Source organism: Artemia franciscana, chromosome 4 (assembly GCF_032884065.1).
Source record: "Artemia franciscana chromosome 4, ASM3288406v1, whole genome shotgun sequence".
Lineage (NCBI taxonomy): Eukaryota > Metazoa > Arthropoda > Branchiopoda > Anostraca > Artemiidae > Artemia > Artemia franciscana.
Window position 1 is genome coordinate 31,865,598 of NC_088866.1, and position 19,313 is coordinate 31,884,910.

The window sequence follows — 19,313 nt, forward strand, 5'->3', positions numbered from 1 at the left end:
ACAAGCTAATAGTAAATGTTGGTGGATAATAACCGTGAAACTTAAGAAATTCTAAGAACTAAAAATTAATATTTTGTTCATTAAACAAATACCTAAGAAAAGCATTTGGACTTTATAGTTCTGTGTTGCATTTTTATATTTGATTAAGTTAAGGCGAATCTTTATTTATACAATAAATATATCACACCCTTTAATTGTGTCACCTCATCAATTCAACAGCGATATGTTCTACAGGAGGATGCAGTCCATCTTATCTCGCTGTATATGCGGTTTAAGGTAAATTTAAGGTAATAAGCTACAACAACTTTAATTTTTATTTTTAACAGTTACACATAATTAAATAAAACAAACAACCCTTTTGCACTGAAGAAAAACCAATGAGGTTTTGCGGTCGAGGGAAAGTCCACGTAACTAGTGACCTTGAATTGAAGCTTGAAACTTGAAATTGAAGCCTCAAGTTCTGTTAAATCTGTGTTAAAGTACCAAGGATATGTTGAAGCTTAAAATGAAGCTTTAAATTCCGTTAAATCTTTGTTAAAATACTAAGGATATAAAAAGTAGAATATATTGAAAGGATGTATAATCTATTATACAAAATAGTTTTTTTGCACACTGGACTCATCTTAGGTGTCTTAACATCTAAAATTGGCAATTATCAAAAATTTTTGTTATGTACTTTCAATATTAAGAAGTTCTTAGGGCATTATCGATTTTCGTTAGTTTGGTTAGTATTTTTGTTAGTTCAACCGCGGCAATAAATAAACGAAACAAATTAGTTATTTTTGAAAAAAAATTCCGTAAAGTTCAATATTTACTACCCGTTGATTTCAATGATGATTATGCCTTTAAATATAAGGTAAGCTTTCTTAAGCTACTGGTACCGTAAGTTTGTTTTTGTTGTTGAGTTGTTTGAAATGGTTGTATGAGTTTCCACTTAACCAATCAGATTCATTTTGAAATTACTTAGTAATTTGACATTTGAATGTTTCGCTGCTAGATTTTCAATCTAGTTAAAACATTTATACTAGTTGTTAGCAATAACTTGTTGTTAGTTACTTTCCTCTAGGTTAGTTTCTGTGAGTTAGCACAAGTTTGCTAGCAGCAACTGAAACAACGCAAACAGTCATTCACCTGTGTTCACATAAAATTGGGCAATATATAAAATTATGTAAAACCTCACATTATCATCAAACTTTTTTATTTACTTCCTTTTCTTCGTACCATTGCTAAAAATTTATCATAATATCTTTATAAATCTAATATCTTTGCAAATCTGGCCCCATGGACCTGATTTTTCTGATTATTCTCTTGTTCCCATGTTTATTCATTTATTTTCTGACTATTAGTACACTTTTTAAAATTCTTCTTTCTGTCCAGTATAAGTTGCTTTTGCGTAAGGTATTTTTGTTCTAGGACTTGTCTGAGTATCGCTGTGAATCCGGCAAAACCCCGTCATACGTCCCTCACAAACCAATTACTGGTGTTATTGGAGCCTCATTTTCAACGGTGTCAATTATGGTTGCGAATATACTGAGGCTTTTTAAGGTATATTTTTTAAGTTTACAAATTTTAAAGTGTGTTTTTGGGAGCGGAGTTTTGATTAAAATTCTCCATTTTATCTTCATATTTGTTTTTCTTTGACTTGTGGGTGAGTGAAACTCCTCCAATAAACTTTTCTTTCTTTTTGCTTGCGCTAGACCAGTCTTAGATGCTCTGTTCCATAAGGAATTCGTGAATACATAGTTTTTAATTCTAGAGGGCAATGGAGGGATTAGTGCTTTCTTCTTTTGGCATAAAACAGTCCCAAAGACTTTATTATTCAAAGAAGTTTAGAATCCAGGTCATTTCTAATCGCTGGTAAACGAGAAGGTGGACAACTCTTTAAACCGTCAATCTCCTACTTTTAGGCCTGTGGTTATAAATCAAGCCCTTTTATGCCTGCTTTACATGTTCCGAATTCCAACAAAACCGGTTATATAGTTTTTGCGTCTTTACATGTGCAGATATTTAGTCAGCATATTCTCTACTCAGCACTCGGGAAAATACAGAAGAAGATACTTCACGTTTGGGCTGAAAATTACGACAACTGATTTTTCTGTTTTCTAAAAAACTCTATAAAGCATGAGCGTCCTTCTGCTTTAATGAAAACAATATGTATTTCAAACTGTGGGATTTTATTGATCAGAGATTTAAAAAACAGAAGGAAAAAATGACGATTATAGGAAAGGAACAAAAATGTCCGGCAAAATTATAGGTACTTGTTAATTATTCAGAACACAATCAAGAATTTTGACTTGTAGATCTGTGAAAACCAGTTTCATACCGATTTCATACTTGGGTGACAGTATAATTTGGGCTATGTTTAACAATTTATTCAAATGAAAGTAAAGCATAATATTTTCATTTGAACATTCACCCCCAAGAAATTTTCCTCCACAAGGTATATTCTAACTTTATAAATCTATCCCGAGTAAAACCCCCTCCCCCCTAATCTTCGTGTTTAATCTTAACCCATATATTTGATTGTTTTAATTCAACCTTCAATATATATATATATATATATATATATATATATATATATATATATATATATATATATATATATATATATATATATATATATATATATATACATATATATATACAATACAGAACATATTTCCTTGAAAATAATACTTTTTATTTTGCTTAAAAAATCATCTATGCAATACATTCGATTTAATTTAGTTCTGTTATCAAGAATAACTACCCTGGATTACCATATGATCATACTTAAGACCTTTTAGACGGACAAATATGATAAGAGTTAAATCACAAACTGATTGTATCCAGGTTAGTTTAAAAATAGTTATCAAATAGTGAATTAGGAATGTAACATATACTTTTTGTAATGAAAAACAAAAATGGATTCCCCCTAAAAGAAAATTTAAAAGTTGAGACATATATAAGTCTCATAGATTATGAATTCAATATTACTTACATAAAAAGTATTATCTTGAGATCGCTTGTTCATTATTGAACTTATGATTCAAAAGTTCTGATTTTCCATCAGAGAGATGAACCTCTTATACAAAAAAATTATCAAATAGACACAGGTTTCTCAACTTTCATTACGATGCTTCCTCTTATCTAGAACGTATTCTAATTTTATGTTAATGTAAGTATGTTAATTATGTAGTCGTCGACTCTGTTACATGGATAGTAACCGGTTATGCTAATGATGTGCTCATGGGCTCCAGAACCCACTGCCACTGTTTACGGATAAAGAATGAAAGATATTGCTTTTTGGCCATCAGTTTTGGTCCACACTAAAAACCTGTCCTCTCCAAATAAGGTGTGAAGAGGTTATAAGGAAGGATTTAAAGCAAATGGGAGTTTCTTGGGAGGGGGTAAAATTGGAACTTTGAAAATAATAGGAGCATCCGTAGAAGTGTTGGTTTCAGGTGACTAGGTGCTCCAGATTTTTTGTCATATGTTCAACTCATTTTCTTGTCAAACAGTTCGTGGTAAGGAAGTGTAAGTAGGGAGCGACCCAGCTCATTCGTAACCGAAACTCTATATCTAATTTTGAAACCAATAGATATATCAAAAGAGTAGGCTTATATGTACTGATTCCAAATACATAAGTTTCATTTAGTCTTACCCATCAAAAGTTACGAGCCTGAGAAAATTTGTCAGATTTTCAAAAAAGGAGGAAAGAACCCCTAGAAGTCATAGAATATTAATGAAAGTTACACTATCAGATCCAGCGTATCAACGAACCCTACTGTAGATCTTCTACCTGGAAAAAATGTGGAATTTTGTAATTTTTGCCAGAAGAAAGATCACGGGTGCGTGTTTTTTTTTTGTGTTTTTCTCCAGGGGTGATTTTATTGACCCAATGGGCCTAGAACGTCGAAAGAGGGCTCATGCTACTGAAAATAATAAGTTTTAGTCCCCTTTTTAAGTGAAAAAAATATTGGAGGGCAACTAGGTCCCCTCCCGCGTCACTTTTCCTGATCAAATTTTGAGATAGCTTTTTGTTCAGCATAGTTGAAAAGCCCAATAACTTTGTCTTTGAAGACAGGATTAGCCCCCCTGAGCCCTTTGGGAAAGGTCTTTACATTATAAAATTTGCCCATTGTTGACGTATAGTATTTGTTATTGGGAAGCATGCATATATATCTAGAGTGGGGAGGGGAGAAGGCATTTTCTACTGGGGGGATTTTCCACGAAGAGGGAAGGTGAGGGGAACGCATTTTCTATGGGGGGGAGTATTTTCCACGTAGGGGGTTCCAGGACGTGAAGTGTTCAGGGAAAATTTAACACTGGAAGAATTTGCCAGAATTTCTATACGAAATAACTTTATATATCTTGCTTTCTCTTTACCGATTCAATTTTAAGTGTGGAGATGTTATGGATAATTGTCCGGGGTAATTTTTTGCCAGGATTGAATTGTCCAGAGAAAATTTCCGTGGGGAGGGGGACAACATTCCCCCTCCCAAGAGAATATTTCCCAATGTTTGGGACAACATTGGGAAATGTTGTCCCAATTCCTTAAAAACGACTCCTGAAACACAAAGATCGTGTAATTAGAACAATAAGTAACTTTTTTTTAAATGCCGAAAAACTTGACCGTGAATAGCGAGATGGCAAGGAGGGGGTGATCCCTCTCATATTTGTAATAATTTAGGTTCGTTTTAAGTTTTAATGTTGTTCCTTTCTTTCACTTGAAAAAAGACTTGTTTTTTTTTTTAATCAAAGAAGAAAAACTTGGACATTTGGAGTAAAATCAGGGCTCTAAGCCGACTAGCAAGACCGTGTCCTAGGAGGGGGGATATGGCATTTAAACCTCTTCCCCGAAATGTTTTTCTGACTTGTAATAAAGTAACACAAATGAATATAAACAATTTCTTATGCGTCTTTTTTAGTTTTTTGTGTGTAACCTCCTGCCCGAAAAAAATCCTTGTGTAAAACACTCCCCCCCCCAAAAAAAAGAATCCTGGATATACTCCTTGTGACTATGCTGTGTTTTCATATGTTGGTTGGCTGATACTAGAAAATTTATGAAGATTTCTGATACGTGATATATGAAAATTTCTCTCCACATTAATGGCATGCGTCAGGGTGGATTTTTTGATTAGTCGTAGCTGGTCCTCAAAGTGGTCACAATTGAATGCGTGATTAAAATATTTTTTTTTAAAATTTAAACCTTATGCTATCCTGCAAACTGGGGATTAACTGATGATGCAATATAAAGGTCTTGAACTTTCATAAGATTGTCCTGTGCTGTCTGGGTCCATCCTGACAGCTGACACGATTTTCCAAGCGCCCCAGACTGAAAAATTTCTCCCTTACTCCATTGACTTACCATTACATACCTTACTTACCTTACTTACCATTGACCAAAATATTATCAGTCTTGGTCCTTTTTTCTTAGGTTAACCCTGTATATGCGCATTCATCCAAATCTCTTCCAAGAATTTCAAGTTTAGGTTTTGTGCATTTGTTTACGTGTAATACTTGGCCCTGAATCAATATCATTATATTAGCCTATTATATTGAAGCGAACAAATGACTCAAACCAAAGCTCTATGTTTATTTATGTAGTATTCCTGCCAATGTAAGAGAAAAACCTCACAATGGAAAAGAAAAAACATTCAATCACAACATATAAACAAATTTATAAGGTGCTAAGAAGAATTGTTTTAATAGACTTAACAAAAGTATAATGAATCGTCTATATTCAGAAATTATTGATATAATATTTGTTGCTTCAATTCTAGCTTGCTAAGTTTTTGGACTTATCCCACATACTCGATAGACACAATGTGAGTTAAGATTTATTTAAATCAAAATACAATAAGAATAAGCTGTCATGAGATTTTAAACGAAACTATATTACCAGGTAGCTCATTTTTGCAATTCTAGTTCGTTTTTAATCGTTTAGTTTGCTTTAGTTGTTCTTAGTTAATTAACGGATCATTTGTTTTAATCAACAGTACAAAAACATCTTACCAAATAGGAAGCTATTTACTTATACTGACATAACAGATTCTTTAAATTTCACATTATAAATTTTAAGAATAAAATTTAAATTTAACTTTACTTACATACGATTCAAATCATTATTGAGTCGTCCGTGGTAATTTTCATTCTTTTTTATTCGTATTTTGTGGGTTATGTTTCATTACTCATGCTATCATCCAGTGGCACCAATTCACAAAAAATTTGGAGGGAGGGAAAGGTATTTTTTCCAAAAATGAAGAAAAAAAGTGACGTTTTAGAATTATAGGAAGAACTGCTCCTTTAATCAGTCCCCCATTTAATTTATATAGGCATTGTAATTACTTGTTGGGATGGTCTAGGTTTAGTGTACGCAGTATTTCTTTACCTTCTGCCATTTTTCTTGTATTTATCCCATTTATCATCATGCTTGTATTTTGTCTCTCTCTCCCTCTCTCTCCTCCTTCTCTATTGGTACACAAAATTTATGCAAACAATTACAGTAAGCTTTATTGGGCTACACTAGCCAAAAATCACTAGTCTAAATTAGCCCAATCGGGCTAATTTAGAGCAGTATTTCCACTTTTGAATATTAAGTTAGTTTCAAACTAATTTTTCAACCAATTGGACTAATTCGTATAATATTGTCAGGCACGAGTATATTTTGCCAACTCAAACCTATGGAAACTAGCCCAACCTGTCAACACTGCCAACATAATTCTATTCTCTAATTTTCTCAATTGCTCTAATTTTCCATGTTCCCAATTCCCTAATCTGAGAGTAAGTTTCTCAACTCAACTAAACATGAAATATAAGATATATGGAAATTCTTCTTAGAGGTTCTTCAGATAAACTTATCCTTCAATAAGCACTGAACTTTCAGATAAATCATTATTAGAATACTTTAGTAGCGTGGTTCCCCCAGACAACATTCAAGCACAAAGCAATAACATAACAGCATAGAGGTTTCATAGACTTAATTTTAGTATCAAGGTGAACATATTACAAATTGTTGAAATCCAAACTAAACATGGACTTTTACTTTACATAATTGGAGGGGTGAAAGTAAAGTAATAGCACCAAGCCTTAGAACATTAAACAAAATAATAATTTTTTGAACTGAAAGTAAGGAGCAATACTAAAACTTAAAAAGAACAGAAATTATTACGTATATGAAGAGTCATACGTCTGGGGTCATACGTATATGGCCCCAGACAATTGCCCTTGCTCAACACTTGGCTCTTTACGCTAAAGTTTTAGAATCCTTTAAAAAGCTTCTTATTGTTCTAATTAATCGACCCTTGTGTTTCAGGAGTCGTTCTGAAAGGATTGGGACAAAATTCAAAGTTAGGCCTATAGAGAATAGTATTGAGAAGGGGCAACCCCCTACGTAATAATTTCTTTTCGTTTTAAGTTTTAATGCTGCTCCTTACTTCCAGTTGAAAAATTTCTTATATTTAATTTAGGATTGTTTTTAAATACTGCCAGGAAATCTGGCCCAGCCTCAACGGAGAAATCCCCCTCCCCCACGGAAATATCCTCTAGGCAATTCAATCCCAATGAAAATTTACCCCAGACAATTGCCCTCAACATCTCCACGTGTAAAGTTGAGATGGAAAAGAGAAAGTAAGGCATATAAAAAGAATTTTGTACTGTATACGAATTCAAGCAAATTCCCTCAGTGTAAAATTTCCCCTGGCGACTTCGTCCCCTGGAAACTTCCCTCCCCATGGGAAATCCCCAATAGATAATTTGTCCATCCTCCACCCGAAAATGTACGCGTACTTTTCAATAACAAATACTAAAACAATGGACAAATTCCATAAATTAAAGACCTTTCCCCTTCGGGTATGGGAGAGCATGTTATATCCAAAGGCATAGTTATTGGGCCTTTCAAATATAATGAGGAAAATGGCTATCTCGAAATTTAAATCGAATGATTTTGGGGAAAAGGGGAGGGGAAGGGGTCTAGTCACCCTCCAGTCCTTTTGGTTTCTTAAAAAGAGCACTAGAACTTTTCATTTCCGTTCGAATGGGCCTATCCCAATATTCTAGGACTAATAGGTCGATATGATCACCCCTGGGAAAAAAACAACAAATAAAGACTCATCCGTGATCTTACCTCCGATAGAAATAAAACTATTCCACATTTTTTCATATAAGAGGTTGAAACCTCCGATATAAGGTTCTCTGATATGCTGAATCTGATGGTGTCATTTTTACAAGGTTTCTTCGATTGGATTCTTTACGGGTTCTTTCTCTCCTTTTTTGAAATTCAGGCAAATTTTCTCAGGCTCGTAGCCTTTGATGTGTAACACTCAACTTGGTGAAACTTGTATATTTGGAATTAGTATAAGAAGCCGATTCTTTTCGATATATCTATCACACAGTTCGTGGTAATGAACTGTAGTAAGGAGCGACCCGGCTCAATAGTAACCAAAACTCTAAAAAATTGAAGTTTGATATCAATATCTACATAAAAAAAATCGCATTTTAATACTGATTTTAAATATATAAGTTTCATCAAGTTTAGTCTTACCCATCAAAATTAACGAACCTGAGAAAATTTGCCTTATTTAGGAAAATAGGGAGAAACACCCCCTAAAAGTCATAGTATCTTAACGAAAATGACACCATCAGATTCAGCGTATCAGAAAACCCTACTGTACAAGTTTCAAGCTCCTTTCTACAAAAATGTGGAATTTTGTATTTTTTGCCCGATGACAAATCACGGGTGCGTGTTTATTTGTTTATTTGTTTTTTTTCCCTGGGGTCATCGAATCGACCAAGTGGTCCTATAATGTCGAAAGAGGGCTCATTCTAACAGAAATGAAAAGTTTTAGTGCCCTTTTTAAGTGAGCAAAAAAATTGGAGGGCATCTAGGCCCCCTCCCACGCTCATTTTTTTCCCAAAGTCAACAGATTAAAATTTTGAGATAGCCATTTTGTTCAGCATAGTCGAAAACAATAATAACTATGTCTTTGGGGATGACTTACTCCCCCACAATCCCTGGGGGAGGGGCTGCAAGTTACAAACTTTGACCAGTGTTTACATATAGTAATGGTTATTGGGAAGTTTACAGACGTTTTCAGGGGGATTTTATTTTGTTTGGGGGTGGGGCTGAGGAGAGGGGGCTATGTTGGAGGATCTTTCCTTGGAGGAATCTGTCATGGGGGAAGAAAAATTCAATGAAAAGGGCGTAGGATTCTCTAGCATTACTATTAGAAAACAATGAAAAAATAACATGAAAACGGTTTTTCAAATGAAAGGAAGAAGTAGCATTGAAACTTAAAACGAACAGAGATTATTCCGCATATGAGGGGTTCTAAAAATACTTAGCATAAAGAGCGAGGTATTTAGGAGGAGATAAATACCTTGCTCTTTATGCTAAAGTATTTTTAGTAATTTCAACTATTTATTCTACGGCCTTTCTGATTCAGGGGTCATTCTTAAAGAATTGGGACAAAACTTATGATTTAGTGTAAAGAGCGAGGTATTAACGAGGGTACAAACCCCTTCGTATACATAATAACAATATAAGGTTATGAAAGTTTGTTACGTAAGTTAATTCTTAAGTTACGTATATTTTTTACTAATAAAAACGTTCGTTAAAAATTAAAAGTTCTAGTTGCCTTTTTAAGTAACAAAAAAATTGGAGGGCAAATAGGCCTCCTTCTCCACCCCTTATTTCTCAAAATCGTCTGATCAAAAGTAAGAGAAAGCCATTTAGCCAAAAAAAGAATTAATATACAAATTTCATTTTAATAATTTATGTGCGGAGAGCCAAAACCAAACATGCATTAATTCAAAAACGTTCAGAAATTAAATAAAAAAAAACTAATTTTTTTAGCTGAAAGTAAGGAGCGACATTAAAACTTAAAACGAACAGAAATTACTCCGTATATGAAATGTGTTGTCCCCTCCGCAATCCCTAGGTCTTTACGCTAAAGTTTGACTCTTTGCCACAACTCTACTTTTTAAAACAATTCAAAGCTTTAACGTAAAGAGCGAGGGATTGCGGAGGGGACAACCCATTTCATATACGGAATAATTTCTGTTCGTTTTAAGTTTTAATGTCGCTCCTTACTTTCAGCTAAAAAAATTAGCTTTTTTTTTATTTAATACTAGTAAAATTATGCATTAGTATGTTGAAAAATTGAGAGGAAATAGTCAATCTGGAATTGTCCTGTTTCAAACAGTTCGTGGTAACGAACTGTAGTAAGGAGCGACCCGGCTCAATAGTAACCAAAACTCTAAAAAATGGAATTTTGATACCAATAGCTACATCAAAAGAATCGCATTTTAATGCTGGTTTTAAATATATAAGTTTCATCAAGTTTAGTCTTACCCATCAAAAGTTACGAGCCTGAGAAAATTTGCGTTATTTTAGAAAATAGGGGGAAACGCCCCCTAAAAGTCATAGAATCTTAACGACAATCACACCATCAGATTCAGCGTATCAGATAACCATACTGTAGAAGTTTCGAGCTCCTATCTACAAAAATGTGGAATTTTGCATTTTTTGCCAGAAGGCAGATCACGGATGCGTGTTTATTTGTTTTTTTGTTTTTTTGTTGTTTTTTTTTTTCCCAGGGGTGATCGTATCGACCCAGTTGTCCTAGAATGTTGCAAGAGGGCTCATTCTAACGGAAATGAAAAGTTCTAGTGCCCTTTTTAAGTGACCAAAAAAATTGGAGGGCACCTAGGCCCCCTCCCACGCTAATTATTTTCCCAAAGTCAACGGATCAAAATTCTGAGATAGCCATTTTATTCAGCGTAGTCGAAAAACCTTATAACTATGTCTTTGGGGACGACTTACTCCCCCACAGTCCCCGTGGGAGGGGCAACAAGTTACAAACTTTGACCTGTGCTTACATATAGTAATGGTTATTGGGAAGTATACAGGCGTTTTCAGGAGGATTTTTTTGGTTTGGGGGAGGGGTTGAGAAGAGGGGGATATGCTGGGGGAACTTTCCTTCGGGAATTTGTAATGGGAGAAGAAAATTTCCATGAAGGGAGAGCAGGATTTACTAGCATTATTAAAAAAAAAAAACAATTAAAAAATAAAAGTGAAAAAGCTTTTTCAGCTGGAAGTAAGGAACAGCAATAAAACTAAAAACAAACAGAAATTATTACCCATATGAGGGGCTCACCTCCTTCTAATACCTCGCTCTTTACGCTAAAGTATTTTCGGTAATTTCAACTACTTATTCTACGGCTTTTGTGATTCAGGGGGTCATTCTTAATGAATTGGGATAAAATTTAAGCTTTAGTGTAAAGAGCGAGGTACTGACGATGGGGCGAATCCCCTCATGTATGTAATAAAAACATGAGAATACAAAAGTTCTTTACGTAAGCTAATTTATAAGTTACGTAAATCTTTTACCAATAAAAAGATTCGTAAAAAATTAAAAGTTCTAGTTGCCTTTTTAATTAACCAAAAAATCGGGGGGCAACTAGGCTTCGTCCCCCGCTCTTTTTTTCTCAAAATCATTCGATCAAAATTATGAGAAAGCTATTGAGCCAAAAAAAAAAATATGTAAATTTCGTTTTGATCATTCCTCTGCGGAGAGCCAAAATCAAAACATGCATTGATTCAAAAACGTTCAGAAATTAAATAAAAAAAACAAGTTTTTTCAACTGAAAGTAAGGAGTGACATCAAAACTTAAAACGCACAGAAATTACCTCGTATATGAAAGAGGCTGCTTCCTCATCAACGCCCCGCTCTTTACGCTAAAGTTTTTTACTGTTTTAGAAAGAAGAATTGAGAGAAAGAGTCAAACTTTAGCGTAAAGAGCGGGGCGTTGATGAGGAAGCAGCCTCTTTCATATACGAAGTAATTTCTGTGCGTTTTAAGTTTTGATGTCACTCCTTACTTTCAGTTGAAAAAACTTGTTTTTTTTATTTAATTAAAGATAGGAATGGCATCACAGCTATTCATAAAAAAAGATTTAAAGAGAGATGCGTAGAACAATTTTAGAATGTGCTAAACCATGATTAAGTTTCAGTAAATTATATGGAAAAGAAAAAAATGTTTGTGACATTTTGGAAGTGAAGAAAGACTAATTTTGAGCGGAAGAATTAGCAACAGTTCCAAATGCATTAAAAAGGTCCTAGGTGCTGATAGTTTGGTAGATGCGAATCTTAAATATGGCTGTTGTGGAGTTAGAGATAAATTAGAGAATTGTATAAATATGATTTTTGAAAAAGGGGAGGTACTTAGGGATTTTCGAAAACTTTAATTAAACCCCTCCACGAGAAAAGTGATAAGAGTGAGTGTGGTAATTATATAGGCATTAGCCTGGCTTTCTGTGGGAAGCAAAATACTTATTAAGATCATACTCTATACACTTAGAGATGATATAGACAAAGTTTTAAAAGGAAAACAGGTTTTGTTTAGGAAGAAGAGAGGGAGCGTCGACCAAATTTTCACTCTTAGATTAATAATCGAGAAGTGCCCGAGTCACCAGATCCCTTTAATCTTATACTTCCGAACAGTTGGTGATAACGAACTGTAGTAAGAAGCGACCCGGCTTAATAGTAAATGAAACTCTAAAAAACGGAATTTTGATACCAATAGATATATCAAAAGCATCAGATTTTTATGTTAATTTTAAACATATAAGTTTCATCAATTTAGTCTTACTCATCAAAAATTACGAGCCTGAGAAAATTTGCATTGTTTTGGAAAATAGAGGGAAACACCCCCATTTTTTCCCAAAGTCAGCGGACCAAAATTTTTAGATAGCAATTTTTGTTCAGCATAGTCGAAAAACATAATAACTAAGTCTTTGGGGCTGACTTACTCCGCCACAGTCCCCAGGGGAGGGACTGCAAGTTACAAACTTTTACCAGTGTTTATATACAGTAATGATTATTTGGAAGTGTACATACCTTTTCATGATGATTTTTTGGTTGGGGGTGAGGGGAGGGAGCTACGTGGGAGGATCTTCCCTTGGAGGAATCTGTCATGGGAGAAGAGAAATTCCATGAAGGGGGCGCAGCATTTTCTAGCATTATTTAAAAAAACAATGAAAAAATAAATATGAAAAAGTTTTTTCAAGTGAACTTAAGGACCAGCATTAAAACTTAAAAAGAAAAGAGATTATTACGCATATTGGGGGCTCATCTCTTCTTAAATACATCGCTCTTTACGCTAAAGTATTTTTAGCAATTTCAATTATTTATTCTACAGCCTTTGTGATTCAGGGGTCAATCTTAAGGAATTGGGACTAAATTAAAGCTTTAGTGTAAAGAGTGAGGTATTAACGAGGGGGTGAACCCCCTCATATACATAATAAAAATATACAAATATAGAAGTTCGTTACGTAAGTTTATTTGTAAGTTATGTATATTTTTTACTAATAAAAACGTACGTTAAAAATTAAAAAATTCTAGTTTCCTTTTTAAGTAACCAAAAAATTGGAGGGCAGCTAGGCCTCCTCTCCCACCCCTTTTCTCAAAATCGTCTGATCAAAACTAAGAGAAAGCCATTTAGCAGAAAAAAATTAATACGCAAATTTCGTTTCAATTATTCATTTGCGGAGAGCCAAAATAAAAACATGCATTATTTCAAAACGTTCAGAAATTAAATAAAAAAAACAAGTTTTTTTAACTGAAAGTAAGGAGTGACATTAAAACTTAAAACGAACAGAAATTACTCCGTGTATGAAAGGGACTTTTCCTACCTCAACGTTCCGCTCTTTACGTTAAAGTTATTTACTGTTTAATCAAGTAGAATTGAGAGAAAGAGTAAAACTTTAGCGTAAAGAGCGGGACGTTGAGGGAGGAACTATCCCGTTCATACACGGAGTAGTTTCTGTTCGTTTTAAGTTTTAATGTCGCTCCTTACTTTCAGTTAAAAAAAACTTGTTTTTTTTATTTAATCGGTATCAAAATTCCATTATTTAGAGTTTCGGTTACTATAAAGCCACTTCGCTCCTTGCATTCAGTTCTTTACCACGAACTGTTCGATTCCCTCGATATCGGTAAAGTTTTGATTCAACAAATATGAATAAAAATCCTTCCCGTCATCAGATGTAACCCTATTATCTATTTTTTTTTTTTTTTGTACAAGGTAGTGTTGTAACTAGTGAAACTGGTCACAGTAAAATTGGGTATTTTATCGTAATTTACGGACCCCTCCTAAAATTGGTATTTGACCTATTTTACATGTTTTGCCTTTGTTACGAAATCTACGTGTTTCACCTATTTTACCGGTATTTTACGCATTTTACCGGTAATTTACGTATTTTAACAGTATCTTACATATGTTTTTTTTACGTATTTTACGAAGGTTTGCAATTTTTACAGCACAAAAGCGCAAAGAGGCTATCAGTATCAGGTTTATGTATGATTTTGTTTTGTGTATATTATATAGTTATATTAGTTCCAATAAAGTTATATTAGCTCTTTGAGCTGTTAAAGACAGAAAGAGCTACAAGCAGATTGACATATGACAAACAAGACAAAAATAATAAAATTAAATAGCCATGAAAAACGTGGGTAATATCAGCCAGTGGACAGAAAAGAAGCAAACGTGACATAAGCAGATATTTTGTCCGGGACTTCCACCCAGCCGTCTTCAGTGCTCGAAAAAAGAAAAAAAGCTAACTTTTTGAAGTAACTCTTAACAGAAAAGGAGAAAGACTGAATAAAAAAAAAATCAGAATAAATGAAAGACTATTCACAAAAGGGTGGCCAAATATCTTGCTGGGGAGAAGGGAGCTAGGGGCCCACAACTAGGTCAAAACATTTGTTGTCCCTGATCGGTTTGAATCTTAAAGCTGTAAGTCGCTTACCTCAGGGGTACCTAATATAAGAAATTAGATTGGGATATGTTCCCCCGGAAAAGAGGGCGCAAAAAAGGCCAGAATTTTCTTATCATTAACATAAAATTATATTCTTATGTTTTAGGGTGATTAAAATCCTAATGCACAAGAAAAAATAGGAAAAAAAAGGTAAAACAGGCCCAGAAAACATTTTTCAACGAGCGGTTTGAAACTGAAGCACATAAGTTCTTGAAACAAGGGAGCCCTCATACACAATCCAAACCCAGGTTAGGCAGCCCCTGAAAACTAGGATCAGGGTTACTTCAAATGGAATGAAACTTAGATCTGAAATTCCTTGGGTAAAGGGAAACACAGTTAAAAAAAAAGCATTTATTGTTTCGTCTCAAAATAAGTTGATCTTTTCTGAAGGACAAACTTCAAACGGTAAGTCCGTGGTCAAGGGCATCATAGTTTAGGTACAACACCTAAGCAAAGGAAGCAGCACGTTTTGTTGGGGGGGGGAGGATTATAGGAGGACTGGTAATGGGCCGGCAAAATTGCTTTCCCTAATCAGAAAAAAAACTTACCCCTGTAATTCGTCAGTTCAAAATAAGCTTGACATAAAAAAATCTAGTTTTGGGGCAAGGTTCTGAAAAACTGAGCCCAAAAAGAACTAAAAACTCTTTCCTGGTCCGGTCAAAGCTTATATCTTCAAGCTCTTGTGCTAATAGAACTTCAATTTAGTATAAAAATTGAAAAGTATGATGGTTCCCCCCCGGTAAAGGCACAAAAACAGCCCTAACTTTTTCCCTAAGCGACTGGAAACGTATACCCGTAAGTTTATGTTATACGGACACCCTAACGCACCAAAGAAGGCCAAAGAAAATGTTTTTCGAATGGGTTTGAAAGTTCTACTTGTCATTTACTGGAGCAAAGGATTCACAAAAAAAGAGACAAGAATATGGGTTTGCCTGATGATTGCCTAAGAAAAGAACCAACAAACTCTTGTCCCTGAACCTGTTAAAACTTGAAATTTTAAGTCCATCGGTCAAGTGGAGTCTAATGTACAAAGAAAAAATTGGAGGGTAAGGCTTCCCTCTAACATGGGTTCCAGAAAAGGGCGAAAATAGTTTTTTGTTTCAGGACTAGCTTAAACATTTAAGGACCATCACCTGGTTAAGGGACAATACATGTTGGCATGAGAAGATTGTTAGGAAGCGTAGAAATATGTAGTCCTTAAACATATGAGAAAAAAATAATAACATAATTATATAGCCAAGAAAATGAAGGTAATATCAGTTGGTGGATAGAAAAGAAGGGAAAAGGATAAAAGCAGATATTCAGGCAAGGACCTCCACTGTTCAAGGATGATAGTAGAAGTGATCCATCTAATTATCGCCCGATTTCACTACTGTCTCTTTTCTCAAAGGTATTTGAAAAACCTATGCAGAAACGACTTCTTAGATTTCTGGAAGCTAAGAAATTTCTGCATGGGCACCAATTTGGTTTCCGGTCTAAGCACACGACAGAACAAGCTTGTGCAGTTTTATTAAACTTCATTAATAGTTCCCTTGAATCTGGTAAAATACCCGCTGCTATTTTTCTTGATGTAAAAAGTTCATTCGGCAGTTAAACTCATTGGATTCTTCTGGGTAAGCTTTCCTATATCAGCTTTAATATGGTTTGAATCTTACCTTCATAAAAGAAAATTTCGTTTAATCTTGATATTCTACCTTCTTTTAATGTTGATTTTGGTGTGCAAAAATTTTTTGTCCTTAGGCCGAAACTGTTCTTAATCTGTATTAATGATCTTTATAATGTTGTTTCTAATAAAGTTCCTAGAGTTTTTGACAATATATGTTACAGCAAGAAATTCCATCCCTCGAATGCTGATGAGACTAATAATAATGATATTTTAGTGACTTTTGCTGAAGATAGCAACGTTGTCTGCACTGAGCAGACAGAGTCGGCATTGAGAGCCAAACTTGAAATTCATATTGAAAAAATATACTTGTGGTTTGACTCCAACTTGCTTGCTCTGAATGCATTGAAATCGCACTTTCTGATATTTTCGAGGGCGAATTTTCTTGGTGTTTTATTGGATGAAGATCTGTCTTTTAAGAACCCTATTGAGATGATCAGAGCAAAACTTTCTCGAAATCTGGGCATCATTCGTAAATTAAAACACACATTTCTGGGATCGATTTTACACACACTTTATTTTTCTCTGATTCAACCCTATCTGATTTACTGTAACACTATTTGGATGTCAACATTTCCTTCTCTGCTGCACCAAATTAAGGCAATCCTATAGAAAGCTGTTGTAATTATTAAAAAAAACAAATTTGCATTCGAAATATGACCTCCTAACTACAGACGCTTTATACACTCTTTTGTGTGCAAACTTTATTTTAATTTCCTCCATGGTGAGTTGCCTAGGTGCTTTGAAACTGCTTAGATTCTGTGCAAGATAAAAGTTCTTATACAATTCGAAATAGAAACCACATGCAAGTTTCGGAAACGAAAACAGTCAAATCTGATTTTAATCCTAAAGCGTGGAACAGACTCCCGAATGAAATCCGTGACAATCACTCGTTCGGTACTTTTAAAACTCAGCTTAAGAATTATCTGACATTAAAATGTAAAATAGATATTTAAAATATCAATTATGATATTGATTAGTTTTTAACTTTAATTTATTTGTTATTGTTAGATTTATTATTATTATTACAGGGGCTGGGATGGTAGCTGTTTTTGCCCTATGTATTGGATGGGGTCAAAGGATCGATAAGTTTTAAATGTGGGGACTAATCAAGGATTGGTGTCTTCCCTTGTTGCTTGAGTTTTTTTATTAACTTGCGGAAGTGAATTCGTTTGTTTATTTGTTTTAAGTTTAGTGTTAGTTAGCCTCCATACTACGGGCCATAGAGCCTAACGGAGACCATTGGAATAGTGCTCATGTAAATATTTGTCGTAATAATAAAAGGAACTGAACTGGACTGAAGCTGTCTTCAATGCTAGAAAAACAAACAAGTAAAACTCATCTTTGAAGTAAACTCAAACAGAGCAAAAGAAACACCGAATCAAATAACTGCAACGCCAAGCCAGAATAAATGCAAGAAAATTCACCAATTAGGCTGGGCAAGAATTCTCTGTCTAGCGAATGACTTAGCTTTCCTGCTGACCGGGTTTTTATTAATAGTGCTATGATGTCAGAGGATATTAATTTAAACTGAGGAAAATTGTTCTTTGAAAGATTTAATATTAAGTTAATGTAATTTGGTTTTACAGAAATATTCCTAACATTTCTGTTTATAGCAAGGTCTCTATTTATGTTTTTTTTTTTTTTTTTTTTTTTTTTTTTTTTTTTTTTTTTTTTTTTTTTTTTTTTTTTTATTTCAATTGCCTCCTTGAAAGATTGTGACAAGCCCTTTGCTCTGGATACATGAAGATGAAGTTATGGATATGAAGTTACCCTATAAAAAACAGTAAAATGATCTGGATTTTAAAAAATATAGAGGGCCAAGGCAGAATCAAAAGCATCATTTTATTTTCTCATGTCACAGATTTATCTATTGAGATCTTGTATTCATACGGCCGTTCTTCAGGTGTTGATGTGTTCTGCCAAAGTAAAACAATGTTGTTTATAGTGTTTTTTTTTTTTTACAAGTGTATTAAAAAAAGGGCAAATCTTATTTGTCAGTATAATTTTCAACAAGATTACAAAAAGAAATGAATTCTTCCTCCTTCTTTGCGTTTCAATCTACACTTAGGCATGCAATCTGAAGGTCCAGGGGATGGGCTTGAAAACCTTGGCATATGTTGTAAATAAGATCATATGATCGTGCTTTTAATAAAAATCAGGTCAGCAGGCAAGCTAGGTCAATTTCTATGCAAAAATTCTTACCCAATCTAATTGGTGAATTGTCTTCCATTTATTCTACCTTGGTTTGATAGTTTGTTTGATTCAGTATTTCTTCTGCTCTACTTGACTTTACTTGAAAAGTAAGTTTTTCTTCTTTTTTATTAGCACTGAAGGCGGCTTGGTGGATATCTACTGGCTGAATTTACCCTCATTTTCTTGATTATTTAATTATAATATTTTTTTTAATATACCACCTAATATATTCATATTATTTTTAAAATTAAATTATTATTAAATTTTTTGTTTGAATTGATTATTCATTTTACTTTAGAAATGATCAATCCACTCAGTTCAGTATTTGTTTTCTCCGTGTTTGACATATTTATTTATTTTAATGTTAGTTCGTTTTCATTGATTCATTCTTAGTAATTTATTTTCGTTTGATGTTTCAGTTCTATTATATGATAATACTTGTGGTAGTTTTGGGCTTTAATATGCCTCTTTACTTTTCTTTGAGATTTTTTTGTTTAAGCCGTTGTTTTTTATTGATAAACAAGGAAAAATAGGAAAGTCGCGATTATTTCAGTACAAATTCCCATCTAAGAAAACTAAACAAAATTATAATGATTGGTCTTCAATGTCGACGTTTTAAAGTCAAAACGTACAGGGATTAACTTTTTCAAATTTTCTT

General features: G+C 33.9%; 1 protein-coding gene across 2 annotated transcripts in view; it reads left to right on the forward strand.

The window, feature by feature from the left end:
- LOC136026298 (metabotropic glutamate receptor 8-like) overlaps positions 1 to 19,313 on the forward strand; it is a 229,660-nt gene that overhangs the window by 58,490 nt on the left and 151,857 nt on the right. For both annotated transcript variants that reach the window (XM_065702713.1, XM_065702712.1), the window contains exon 3: positions 1,414 to 1,545. In XM_065702713.1, the coding sequence (XP_065558785.1) occupies positions 1,414 to 1,545 (132 nt within the window). The remainder of the gene's footprint in view (positions 1 to 1,413; positions 1,546 to 19,313) is intronic.